The sequence below is a fragment of the Pteropus alecto genome, unplaced genomic scaffold (assembly GCF_000325575.1).
Source record: "Pteropus alecto unplaced genomic scaffold, ASM32557v1 scaffold45, whole genome shotgun sequence".
NCBI classification, from domain to species: Eukaryota; Metazoa; Chordata; class Mammalia; order Chiroptera; family Pteropodidae; genus Pteropus; species Pteropus alecto.
The window spans coordinates 29198875-29212769 of NW_006442491.1; the positions used below are offsets into that span (position 1 = coordinate 29198875).

Sequence of the window (13895 nt, forward strand, 5' to 3'; positions counted from 1 at the left end):
TGAGGGGGCGGATCCCCGAGACTGGATAATTAGGGCTGAGTGTCATTTCCCCTCTGTCAAATAGCGAAGACTCCCGCAGTCGGTTTGACTGACTTAAGCCTAGGGCTCCCCCTGAGCTCCATTGCCGGCAACCTAGCTGGGGCCGACCCTGAAAGCATCCTGGGTCCGCGCCAGCCTGTAGACCCTCATAGTGTGACCTCTGATCCCTGTTCTTGATCTTGGGGCTAGCCCCTGGTGTGGGCTGAGGAGGCGGCCATGGAGCTGGGCAGCTGCTTCGAGACCTACGAAGACTTCAAGAAGTCCTTCAGCGCCTACAAAAAGGAGAACAAGTGCTCCTTCATTCTCAGGGACCGCGTCTCCGTCCGCTTCCACAACCTCAACCATGGCACCTCCATCCGTGAGGACATCCTGTAAGGGCGGGGCAGGGGCAGGGCAGAAGGGTGGGGAGGAGGCTGGACAGTCCTCAGGAGGGCGGCCTGGAGGAGGAGGGAGTGCAGTTGGGCCCTCGTTTCTGTGAACATTCAACAGGCATTCACTGAGCACCTGCTGGGTGCCTGGTTGGAAAGAGAGCAAAACCTCCACAGCCATCAATGTTGTACACCCGCTTCACCTTCACTCATTCACACTCCTTCATTCACATTTTTTCCGGAATTCATAACTGTAATTTATCCCATTTTATGAGTACCTGCAGTATCCCAGACACAAAATATGGCCTTCACAAATGATAAAAATGCCTTCGCGATCATTTCCTTCATCAGTCTCCTCTTTACAAAGCAGTAACACGATCAATTGTTGGTTAGTTGGTTGGTTGGTTGGTTGGTTGGTTGGTTGGTTCATTCATTCATTCATTCATTCATTTGTTTCGTAAATAGTTCTTGAGCTCCTGAGATAAAAACCCGGTTTTCAAACACTTCCCATGTCCTAGGCAGCGTTCTCTAGTCCGTGTAGGCTTTACCCCACAGGACTGTATTGAGAATTATAGATAAATGTTATTTTTCCCATTTGAGAAAACAGGCTTAGAGGCTAAGATAAGGGTTGAAAACTCAAATGCCTTTAGGGCTCAGGCGAAACAGCCCAGTCAAAGAAAGTGTAATTTTAATTTCACTATAAGAAAAAAGAATGATGAAATTACCACCAACACCAGGTCTTTGTGCTGGGGACAACAGAAGTGCGAATGGAGTAATATGGAGAGCAGGCCCCATCTCATCAACTCCAGCTGATGGCTACCATGTGAAAATGAAGATCCAGTGTTGCCAGAATTTGGGGCAAGACAAGTCAGAAATCCAGGCTTTATGTGAATTCGTCCACTTTTTAAAAATTAAAAATTCAAATTCGAACACACATAATGTGGGCCAACTGTGAGTGTCAAAGTACATCTGAGTTTGAGATCTGTGGGTTGAGATGTTTGGCCAAAGGTCTCATCTAGGGAGGCAGGCTATATGTTCTTTTCCCTACTCCGAAGTCCAGTGCTATCCTGGGTACAGACAACAGAAGGATGGATAAGTAACCAACCTACCCTCAAAGATCTTAAGATAGGATAGAGTTGGATTCAGGTAAATTGACTAGTATGTGCTTTAAAAGAGATGTGTAGAGGAAGAAGTGACAAATGCTTGGGAAGTAGAGAAAGACTTCATGCTGGAAGTAATGGTTTCTGTTGGGCCATGAATGAATGGAAAGGGCTAGAATAGGAGTTCAATGGTTAATTATCAAGTAGCATGGAGGAGTTTGACCAGAAGGAGCTATGCAAAATGAGCTATGGAGCAAAGGTACAGATATGTGAAAGAAGGTAGCATGTTTGAGAAACTGTGTGGGATACCATACTTGGCAAGAGATGAAGTCAGCTGCAGTTTACCTAAAGGGTCTTTAGGTATCATTGTGAGGTATTTGGACTTTATCCTATGACCAATAGCATCTTTCTAAACAGTGAGACTAATACAAAAAAAAGTCCTGCTCTTGAGATGCTTAGTCTAGTTCAAATAAATGCAGTGCCTCCCATGTCCCTCAGAATGAAGTCCAAGACTATTAACTTGGCTTGGCAGACCATCTGACCCTTCTGATCTCTCCATCTTGTGCTGTGTGTCCATCCATAACCGGTCTGCTCCACACTCATCCCCTGTCACAAGCCCGCAACTTCTTGGTATTTACACTTACCATGTCCTCTGGTTAAAATAACCGTGCCCATCCACTTAGCTCTTTCCTCAAATGTCAGTTATATGGCATACTGTCATCTCAGTACTATATATCCTGTACTACAATTAACAGTTTAAAATTCAGTTTTAATATTCAAAGAAACCTATTTTAGACCCAATCTAAGCAATAAGATGTAAGAAGTAACAGTATAGTGCCCCCCAAGTGGTATATATTTATAAATAACTATTAAAATAAATATTCTTATGCAAGCTGAGGTCATTTTGGACCTCTTGTGGGAAATTTTGTTTTAGCTAATTATTACTTTTCCTTCAGATTTCAGCACATTTTCCAGGAAGGCTTTAACTTCCAGAAGATTAGGTTAGATCCTCTTCTGTGTTCTGACAGCACCTGTTAACAGCTGTCACAGCACCTGTTACTCCTGTTAACGGCATATTGTTGTTTTGGAATACAGTTTACAGAGATTTACATGTGTTGGCTGAGCTCTTCCAGGGAGGGACTCTGGTTCACCATTTTTTGTATTCTACCTATATAGTCCAAACATCTCACACTTGTACCTAAACACCCTTCAGATGACCATCCCTAGGGTCTAGCACAGGGCTTGGCCCATAGCAGGTATTAAATAATTGCTGAATGAATGAGTCATCAAGTGCTAAACATGCGATTCAGGGTGATTGGTGCTGTAGAGACTCACAAGAGAGAAAAATCAGTTTTCTATTTGCTGCTCTAACAAATCACAATGTAGTGGTTTAAATATAAATTTATTATCTTACAGTTCTGTAAGTTAGAAGTCAGACACAGGTCTCACTGGGCTAAAATCTAGATATGAGCAGGGCTGCATTTCTTTCTGGAGTCCCTAGAGGAGAGTCCGTTTTCTTGTCTATTCCAAATTCTAGAGTCTGCCTACAATGCTTGGCTCATGGTCCCCTTCCTCCATCTTCAGAGCCAGCAATGGCTGATTCAGTCCTCACATCACTCTCACCTTGTTTCTTGCATCCCATCTTCATCTCCAGCTCCCATCTTCTGCCTCCCTCTTCTACTTTTAGGACCCTGTGATTATGTTAGGCCCACCCAGATAGTCTAGGATAATTTCCTTTTTTAAAAGTCACCTAATTGGCAACCTTAATTCCATCTGCAATCTTAATTCCCCTTTGCCATGTAACCGATCATATTCACAGGGTCTAGAGATTAGGAAGTGGACATCTTTGGGGACCATTCTGCCTACCACAGGAGGATTAACTTCCTGGAGGGAGAAATGGTGTGAGTTAGTACAGATGTTAACATCATGTACTCAGGACAGTGAGGAAACCTGCTGAGCTAGAAGGAAGATTTATGCTGGAGCAGTAGGAAAGGAAATTGGAGGGTCTCAGATAGCGGATTGGAGTGTTGGGATTAGTTGCATTTATTTTTATTCTTGAAGGTTGAACGATTTAAAAAATGAATTCGTTTTTGAGTGGTTAATATAGTCATATAATTTAAAATGTTTTTCAAACCATACAAAAGGGTCTAAAAGTCAGTGTCTTTTCCACTGTGTTATCTGGAGGCAACCACTGTTACCTTGCTAAGATGTGCTGAGCCTGGACAAGCACACCTGTACATGCATATGCATCTGATGCATCTTCTTTTTCATTTTTTTTTTAACACAAGTGGCTACATACTATTTATACATGTCATTCTGCATCTTGCTTTTTTCACTTACCAATGTATTTTGGAGATTATTCCATATCACTTAGTCTATTAAAATCAATTGTAAATTTACAATTGATTTTAATAGTTGTTAACTGGAAACAGCTCTATGCTAGTGTCTGGAGATTCAGCGTTGAAAAAAATAAATTGGGCCCCTGCCTTCATGGAGCTTCCCCTCCAGTCAGGGAGACAAATATTAAACTTTAATCACAGAAATAATTATTTCCTTAAAACAGTAGTGAGAACTTCAGTGGAAACGTCTGGAGTGCTGGGTGGCGAATGACAGAACCTGAATCCAGTGGGAAGGGTGGGAACGCCGATTGATGCTCTATACCAGTGCAGGCTCTGGATTTGAAAAAAATAAAGTCATCCCTGACATTTTAGTTTACTGAGCATGTCTACAGCCATGCCACCCTGAACGTGCCCAATCTCATCTGATCTCGGAAGCTAAGCAGGGTCGGGCCTGGTTAGTACTTGAATGGGGGACCACCTAGGAAGACCAGGTGCTGTAGGCCTTAAAAAAAAGAAAAGTAGTTTACAGAGCACGTTCACCTTCATCGCACTTGGTCCTCAGAAAAGCCTCGTCAGAGGTAGGTTTCGTTATTCCTGATATGAGCTAATACATGTAAAGCGCTTACCACAGTGCTTAGCATACAGAAAATATTCCATAACTATTAACTGCTATTATAATATTATTTTGCAGATAGGGAACCGCGCCAAGAGAAGTTAAACGTCAAGAGAACTATCTCTCCGCTTTACATTAAGGCTCAGTGTGTCGTTTGCTCAAGACACACTTGGACAAAAGGCAAGGGAGAGGATAGCTACAGTAAAGGGAAGGCCAGGAGCAGGGACTGAGGCTGGCAAAAACACCTGGTGTGAACCAGAGAAGTCTGAGTTTGGTCAGTTACAGCCCAGAAAAATGAAAATGGGGAGAAAGGAGGGGCACGTTGGAGCAGCGAGTGGGGTAAGAAACTGTAAGAAAGCACCTGAGTGTTAGAACCGAAAGTCTGCCCCTACTTAACCCCTGGGTTGTAACAGCTTTTTAATTCCACTTGTTCATTTATTCTTTCCACAAACTTCTAGTGAGGGGTAAAATGTTTACCCCCAGGCATCGAGCTGGAGTGCAAAGATGAGTCGCTTGTGGTCTCTACTCTTGAGGACAGTAGAGGGCTGTGCTAGCTGATGAGGAAGTGAATTCATGTGCCACTCAGGCCTTTAGCAGAGACGGGTTGACTATTCATTGGGATGTTGTGAAGAATATTCTTGGATTTCTTATTGGACACTGGCTTTGTGCAGAGTAGACTATATCGGGCTTTTTGAATGATACATGGTTTGGTGGGATGAGCGTTTCTCTTGAGGGACTGGAGGGTGGGTAGCAGAAGGGTTTTTAGGAGATAATTTAGTAGAATGCAGCTGTTACCCACAACCAGTTTTGCATAATGCTGGTCAACAAGTGAGATAATTTTCACAGTAAGTATTTATGTTAATATCTAAACATAAATAAAGTGAGCTGATCTAAAGAAAACCATTTGAAAATGATTATGCAAATGTTATATGAGTGGCTATGGCAGATATAAAGGTGGTTTGTGATTCCTCGAAGATTAGGAAAAGCTAGCATAATGGTTGTAAGTGAGAGCTCTATAGTCAGAAAGACAGGCTTTGCCCTTGTATTTGGACAAGACTTTTAACCTTTGCCACACAGTTTATTCCTCTGTAAAATGAGGAGGATGTGGTGAAGATTAAATAAGAAAATACATGTAGTGGCTGAAACATAGTGCTCAGTAAATATTTGCCTAAGTTGTAACTGTAGTACATGATAGAGAGTAGTAGGTATTTTTAAGAGCCAAAGAAATGTTCTGTGGGAGTATCACTCAGTGACCAAAAGTCCCAGTCAACGGGGAAGTGCTGTGATTTTTACCCCGTTTTCCTTCCCCTATTTGTACATATAGCTGTTGTGGGGCATTTTGTTGTTTTTTGGGGGATCGAAATTCTTTAAATAATCCATAAAGTATTCCAATGTCTCTCTCCACTGCTGTTCAGTGTAGTAGCTACCTTTTTTGAACACTTTTTTGGGATGCATTCCAGACACTCTGCTAAGAACTTTACAGGCATTGTTTTATTTAATCCTCATCACACCCTTTGAACCAAGCCCTGTTATCTGAGTTTTTATTTTCCATGTATCCATAGTCACAAAGTTGCATAGGAAAGCAAAAACAAAACACAAAAATCTTGCTAATACATTGGCCACTTATAAAATGAGTCACTACTTAATCATTTCTTCCTGCTTATCCCTACCGGTCCCATCAAAGTAATCAGTTTCTGGCTAATGAATAGATGTGGTAAACATCAGGATAACACAGTGCAAATAAAATTAATTGCAAACTGAAATTACACATCTCCCAAGAGCTGTAGGGACTTGGTGAAGTCCTGAAAGTAATGATAGAGAACTCCTTACATCACCTTCAGCCCTGTACCAATTAACAAAGGAAGGGAAATCAACAAGGATGATGATATGAGAGGAACTTGAAAAGCAAAGGATTTGCATAGCAAAAAATTAAATTAGGCCCTTGGGCAACAATGATAAAGCCCAGGAATATTTCGGCAAAACCTTTACATGTTGCAAAAGTGAGACAGGAAATAAAAGTATCTTGTGTTTGGGGAAAATACACCAGGAAAAAAGAAATTGACACTTTAAGTCATTCTTTGATTATTCTAAGAATTGGCATATATTCACCATTATAACATATTTTGTTAAATGTAGTATTAACTTCATAATTTTAGTCTCATTTTTTAAGATAAATTTCCACTCAAATCTTTTTTCTCATTATTTATTATGAAATGTTTCTGGAGATGTTTTTGGCTGCAATTAACTGAAAACCCTGACTCAAAATGCCTTAATTCTTAGAAGCCCAGAGGTGGGCCTTTGAAGGAGATAGTTTCAGTGGCCAAGACTTTTTGCTTCTTTCCACTCTGCCATCCTCATGTCTTTGCCCTCAGGATGGCTCCCCACATGGCACAAATGCAGGCATCACATCCAGAAGAAAAAGCCGTCCTTGGTTTCCTGCAGATTTCCTATTATGTCTCTTTGCCCAGAATTGGGCCAGTCTCCTTGCCTGTATCTAATGAGATTACCTTAATTGGCTTAGACTAGGCCTGAAGCCCTAGCTATTTCAGGGAGGAATGGCAAACCAAATAAATTTGGCTTCTGTTAGGAAGAAAGAAGGGGGCTAAGGGATGTTGGGCAGGCCACCAACAGATTCTGTCACAGCTTTTTAAATAAATTCATTTTTAGTGGTATCGATTATTCTTGGCTCAGGTACTGATTATTCATAAACCGGTATTCTTGTTACCTCCATATTTGTAAATTAGGAATTGGAGGCTTAGAGGAAGTAAAGAGACTTATCCAAGTTCACACAACTAAGTAGTAAAGCTGGAATTTAAATCAGGTCTTCTGATTCCGAGTCTCAAGTCTCATTTCTCACTTAAATTATATTGTCTAAAATGGCTTTACTCCACCTATAAAAATCCTATTCATCGCTCAAGGTGCAGTTTACACCCAACAATGACACAAATCTTATGTGAAGTGAATCAAAAGCTTTAGTTAATCTGTTCCAATCCCCACAGGGTGAATGCTATTCTGTTATAAATTTATTGCTTGTACCTCTGTTTAATCATTCTCTGATAACAGAAGCATCCTCTAGGAGACAGGCCTGCGGCTTTCCGCCCTTATTGTGGTTGAGGAATTGGGTCCTCTTGTGTTTATGTTATGTTCTACTCCACCAGGTCAATAAATACAGGTTAAAAGCTTTGAAGAATAATAATATTCTCTTAATCTTGACTTTACTGGCCATCTATTTAATAATCTCTCTGCTCACTAGACTGAGAGTAGAGACTAATTTGTGTCTGTAGCCTTCTGAGCAACTAGTAGAGTGTTTGGTACATAGTAGGACTTAGTAAATGTTTGAAATTTAACAAAGGACTTGTCCAAAGTTACAGTTAGTAAGAGTAATAGTGCTAGGACTAGAAGCCAAGTCATCTGACAGAATCCTCTCGGGGACCTTCCTAGTATGTCGTACAGTCATTCAGTGTATGTGTTTAGAGGACCTAGTCTGTGCCTGGTGCAGGGCCAGGCACTGGGGGGTACCCTGGGGCCACAATACACTGGGGACACAGTTATAAACACCTATAGAGTAGACTGAAGGAAGCAACATTGGCTGACTCTCATCCTCCAGAGGCTGGTTGAATACTCTTAGAAATAAGCACTAAGAGAAATTCAGAAAAGTACATCAGCCCTCCATATCATAGTATGGTATCTGTATCTGCGGTGTATTCAACCAACCACAGATCAAAAATATTTGAAAAAAAAGTTATGTTATTGCTGACATGTACTATGTAGGTTGGCCTATTATACTTGATGGTTGTGTCTATACTGAACATGTACAAACTTTTTTTTCTTGTCATTATTTCCTAAACAGTGTAGTATAACAACTATTTACATAGCATGTACATTGTATTATAGGTAATCTAGAGATGATTTAACGTATACGGGAGGATGTACATAGGTTATCTGCAAATATGATGCCATTTTATGTAAGAGACTGAGCATCTGTAGATCTTGGTATTCTTGAGGTTCCCGGAACCAATCCCCTGCAGATACTGAGGGATGATTGTATAAAACCCTATCCTTATCTTGAAGGGGGTCTATGCTTTAACCTGGGAGACAGAAATACAGATTAAAATAACTACAGCGCTCAAAGAATTCTTACAAAAGAATGTGTGCTTCACTGTATGGAAGTCATATCTCGATTAAAAAAAAGATGAAAGGAAGCAGGAAAAAAAATAACAGAGGCTTCAACCTAGTGCTCATTAAGTTTGAAAGCAATGACCAACGAGGACAGTATGTGTAGAGATCTTTAAGGAATTTATTGAACCTGAATGACCAATATATTGAGAGTCAATTGAGGAGAGTAAAAGGAGAATTCAGAGATAGGAGAGAGATTTTGAAAGAGCGGGCAGCATAATGGTTAACTACACTGACTAGCTAAGCAGGCTTAGTTCAAACCCCACATCCTTCAGTTTTAGCTAGAGGATTAAATCCCAGATTCTCATCCTTGAGAACCTCTTTAAGCCTGTTTTCTCATCTATAAAATTTGGATGATAGAGCCCTTTTCATAGTATAAAATGATGCATGTTATGGACTTACATGTAGCCTGGCATATATAATTCTTAATATATGTAGTAGTGGTAGGAAAGAATTTAAAAGACTTTTAACATATTGGATATAGATGTGGAGGAGGAGTAATTAAAAAGAATGCCAAGGTTTCCACCCTGGCAGGTGTAGTCATTAATGGAACCAAGAGAGGTACAAAGGGTTTTGTGGTTGGCATTCACCAGTATCTTTTCTTTGGACTAGCTTAACAAACATGTGCTAAGAGCACATAAAGTCAATATAATTTGATGAGCTAGAGCTATGCTAACATGTTGAGCCAGCAGAAGGGTAGGGCCCAATCTAAAGGCTTGGGGAAGTCTCCCTGGAGAAGGAGATGGGTGTACATTGTCCTAGAGGATGAGTAGTAAGCTCTGAGATGAAGACGGGTGGGAAGGGCATCCAGACAGACAAACATGAGCAAAAGCACAGAGATGAGACACAGCACAGTGAACATGGGAAGCTGTATATAGTTTGTCTTTCTAGGGCATAAAAAACAACAAGATGGTGTGGGGGTAGAAAACGAAGCTGGAGACACGCTGCAGACACACTGGTGACTGCAGAGGCCACACTGCAGTCACCCCTCACTGGCCTTGCCATACTACTGGGCTGCTCCAGCCCCTTCCCAATCCCAAGCTGGAGATGGTGTTGCCACCCCAGCACTGTGCACACAACAGGTGCAGGTATTTTCAGCCCTGGGCCCCTCCACCCTGTTATTGCGGTCCTGGCATATCCTGTTTTTATACGCTTACCCCACAGGGTGAGCCAACAGGACCAGCTGGATTAGGGTGTTTGGAAAGAGGTTGGTGAGATACTGAGGCTGTGTCACGTCACATCAGGAGCTGAGATTTATTTTCCCCTTCCCTGGTGTTTGGGTTGGGGCGGGGCTCTCCCTGAGGAGGCAGGGATGTGACACATTCCACCCACCAGTGGTCCATTAGTCCTTCATCCAGTAGATCTCTGATAAGACTCTGCTGAAGGAATAGCATTGTTAGGTACATGGAATACTCTGCATAAATACCCAGGAGAATGTCACAAGGCATAGGAGCTATGATTATAGTAGCTGACTTTTATTTAGAATGAACAGAAAGCTGAACCAGGCTCTGGGCTAAAATATTATGTCTGTGGCTTATTTAATTCTCATAACAACCCTAATAAGATAGTTTCATTTTATGATGAGGAAACTGCACACAGAGAGGTGAAGTGACTTGCCCAAGGTCAAACAACTTCTGAGTGGTAGAATCTGAATTCAAATCCAGCAGTCAGCCTCCAGCATCCCTACTGTCCAACCACTAGGTATGCTATCTAGAGAATCTGCTAAGCCTTTTATTTTATTTATTTTATTTTTATTTTTAAGAATTTTAAATAAATGCTATGAATTCAGAGAAAGGAGCAATTACTGTGGCTTGAGGGCATCCATAAAGGCTTCCTGGAGAAGTCGGGACCTGATTTGGGCTTTGAAGCTTGGGTTGAATGGGGATAGGAAGAGAAAAAGAGCAGATATTCAACTTAATTACTCTTCTCCTTTAAATCATCACTTTCCACCTAGAATGGCAAAGCCAGCAGGGACTCTAAAGATCATCTAGCCCAGGGTTCGCAAAATCTCTTAGGATGTGGACATTTTTCTTTAATTGAAAGATGAACAGAGATCTTCCCTCTTAGAGAAGAGGCCCAGACACAACCTTACCCCTAAAGGCCATTTTTATCTTTGCTGTCTGGAGGAAGCAAAGGCTCCCAAAAGGCAGGAATGGAGGGGACACTTTAAATAGTAAGTGATCAGCTAGGCGCTCTACTGCGTCATATCTATTTTCCCTTGTGTCTTGCCTCAGAGTGAATTGTTGGCAGCTGCAGATGGGCAACAGAGAGTGAATGAAAGATGTTGGGGCTTAGAACTGCTGTAGATGAAAATAAAGGGAGTTTTAGTTAGACAGGGTCTTGAAGAGTCGTTTACTTTGGGCCTGGAGAGTGAACTTATATCTTCCTATCCTGCATCCTATATTGTATTGTAGTCTCCAGGAAATAGATCAGCCACTTAAGTCCCTACAAAGCCTTGTCTTAAAAGAGAAAGGAGATGATGAGCACCTTTCTCATTGTCACCTCTACCTTCCCTAGATATGTGCAGGTGAAATTTGTCTGTATTCGAACCCAGTCAAACAGGAAGAGAACACCAGAGGTGGACATGTGCCCAGCCTACTTGCTTCTGCGGTACAATGAGAAGCTGGATAGGCTATTTATCAGTGAACTCAATACCCAGCATATACATGTTGACTCTAAAACTGCGGGTCCTGGAGGAGACACTGGTGGCAAATCTCAAAAGACAATGTGCCTGCAGAAACCCCAGCCTGCACAGCCCACATTGAAGAAAGATCCTAACGGGGCTGAAAAGTCCCTGGTTGAACCATCATTTTGCTTAGATAAGGTCCAAGCAGCCTCAAAGCCAGAACAGGAGGGCATCACTCCTTCTGACCTGGCCAAGATAGCAAAAGTGATGAAGAACTTTCTTAAGGTAGATGAGGGTTCCATGGCCTCCCTCAGTGTAGGCAACAGCCAAGACCTGGACCGGCTCAGCTTTCAGAGCAGCAAGATGAGCAACCTATTCATCCGCTTCCCAGAAAATCTCTTGCTGCACCGGGTGGAGAATGCCCAGGGCCACATCCTCTATGCTTTCTTGGTGGAAAACAAGGAACGAGAGGGTCGAGTGGTACATTTTGCTGTACTCAAGGCTGAGACAGCCACGTCTGTGGCCAAGATGCTGAGCATCTTCGCCGAGTTCAACTCAGATTGGCCCAAGATCAAGGTGGTCTTTGTGGACCCATCCTTCCCTCATCGAGCCGTCCTGCAGGAGATCTTTCCTGCCGCTCGCATGCTCCTTTCTATCTACCATACAACCCGACTCTTGGAGAAGAAGTTGCATCGTAGTTCGGTAAATCCATCCTTTAAAAATCTCATGAAAGAAGCCCTGCGGGAGGCTGTGTTTGTCACTTCTGATGCCAGCCTGCAAAATCTCTGTCAGATGGCCCAAGCCCTACTAGATGAGGAACTCTTCAGCTTCCTGCAGGCCCACTGGTTCTCTTGTGAACTGCTGTGGTACATGCATGTCAGGAAGGGCCTGCACGCGTGTAACACCTACATGGACAGCCTAGATGTCATCACCAGCAAAGTGTCAAGCCTCTTTCGGGAACAGCAGTCCCTGCTGGACTGCATCCTCCGCTTTGTGGATTACATAGACTTCTTCAATACCAAAGGTGTGAAGAACTTGCCCACAGTTCCTCCCAAGTTAAAGAGAACCCGGCCAGCAAGCATGCCACCAAAGTCCAAGAAGGCTTTTGGAATCTGTGGAGGGAGCCTCACCAGGCTCCCTGTGAAAGAAACAAAGCCATACCCACAGCAGGCACAGTTGCAGCAGGAGCCACAGGTGCAGCTCTCCCGGGGTGGCATGCTGGACACCTTGCACCAGAGTGGCTCTGAACTGGCTTATAAGCTGTGCTATAATGAGTGGGAGGTGGTACAGAACTCTACCCACCTGGTGGACATGGCTGGCTCCTCAGTGGACGTTCAGCTGCTAGAGGACTCTCACCAGGTTAGCAAAGATGGCTGCAGCTGCAGCTGTTCCTTTCAGCAATGGTATCATCTGCCCTGCCGGCACATTTTGGCCCTGCTGCACACCAGCCAGAAGCCCGTGGGTGAAACCATGGTGTGCCGCCGGTGGCAAAAGAGGTACCAGCACCTCCTGGGGCCTAGTGGGGAGCTCCGGGACCCTGTTGTGGTCCTAAACACAGGCCAGCCTGGGAAGCAAGGACGGAATGACATGATTCAGGACCTAAGCAGGGAGCTAGCAAACCTGCTAATGCAGAGTGAGGGACCAGAGCTGGAGGAGCGCTTTGCCACCCTGCACAAGATTGTCGACATCTGGGCAGACCCTTACCAGCCACCTGAGCCCACTCAGCAGTCAGAGGACTTCAAGGATGTGGGCTACCTTCCTTTTCTCTGGGGAAAGCAGGAGGAAGGCGATGGGCTCCCTCTTGCTGGATCTACGATTCATGATTGAAACACTTGGGCTGGCACATTAGACCACAAACCCCTCTCCCTAGAGGTCTGAAAGCTTGTGGTGGCCAGGACATGCTTGGGGAGCAGCATTTTAACCACCAATGTCGTCCTAGGTAGGGCTAGGAAGAACGTTATCCTAAGAAAAAAAAGAATCCTACCATGTGACAGTCCTTTGAATTTGCCCCTTTTCTGCTCTACTTTTAGCATTCCTCTGGAGCCTCATTCATTGTTCAAGGCCAAAGTTGTCTCCATGATGGAAGGTCATCCCTCTTTCTGCCCCAACTCTTGAGATCAGATCTTATTCACTTTACAGAGATGAACCCCTGTCCCAGAATGGGGTGAGACAAAATGGACCTGGTAAAAGGGTCTGTTTTAAGGGACAAAGGGAAGGAGGGTAATCCTCGATTGTTGCTGCTCTTTACAAAGAATCTGTTATTTGTATCTATTTTTAATCATATTAAATAAAAGTTGTTTTTTGTTTTTTTAAATAAAATCAAATAAGCCAGGGAAACGTGTGTTGAATGAACAGGGAAGGAATCTAATGGGGTTTGTAAAGGAAAATAGAACCTGATGCCTTAAGTTCAAAGATTTAACAATACATCACTTAGTACAGCCTTCCTATCAGCCAAGCCTTCAGCACTGATTTCAGGATGCCTCGTATTCTAGCATGAGGTGGCCACATAGGGAAGAAACCTGAATCCTGGACTCCACAGCCTGCAGCTTGCTGGGGGACTGTGGGAAAAATCCTAATTTTTTTGACCCCGTTTTCCTCATCTGCAAAAACTAGTGTGTTGGCCTGTTCTAGTTT

At 43.1% G+C, this 13895-nt stretch overlaps 1 protein-coding gene and 1 non-coding gene across 2 annotated transcripts; both read left to right on the plus strand.

Annotated features, from left to right (window-relative positions):
* The first annotated feature begins 20 nt into the window (after positions 1–20).
* ZSWIM3 (zinc finger SWIM-type containing 3) lies at positions 21–13589 on the plus strand. The gene is made up of 2 exons (XM_006921867.1): positions 21–410; positions 11153–13589. The coding sequence occupies exons 1-2, from the start codon at positions 256–258 to the stop codon at positions 13086–13088; spliced, it is 2091 nt and encodes a 696-aa protein (XP_006921929.1). The 5' UTR covers positions 21–255; the 3' UTR covers positions 13089–13589.
* LOC112471380 lies at positions 4231–4349 on the plus strand. Its single transcript, XR_003043279.1, has one exon. It is a non-coding gene; the product is annotated as a 5S ribosomal RNA (ribosomal RNA).
* Positions 13590–13895: the final 306 nt, after the last annotated feature.

Excerpts from the sequence above, each read along its gene's own strand:
- ZSWIM3 (XM_006921867.1), top strand. The coding sequence starts at position 256 with ATGGAGCTGGGCAGCTGCTTCGAGACCTACGAAGACTTCAAGAAGTCC. Across the intron at positions 411-11,152 it reads TCCATCCGTGAGGACATCCT|ATATGTGCAGGTGAAATTTG; the intron begins GTAAGGGCGGGG and ends TACCTTCCCTAG.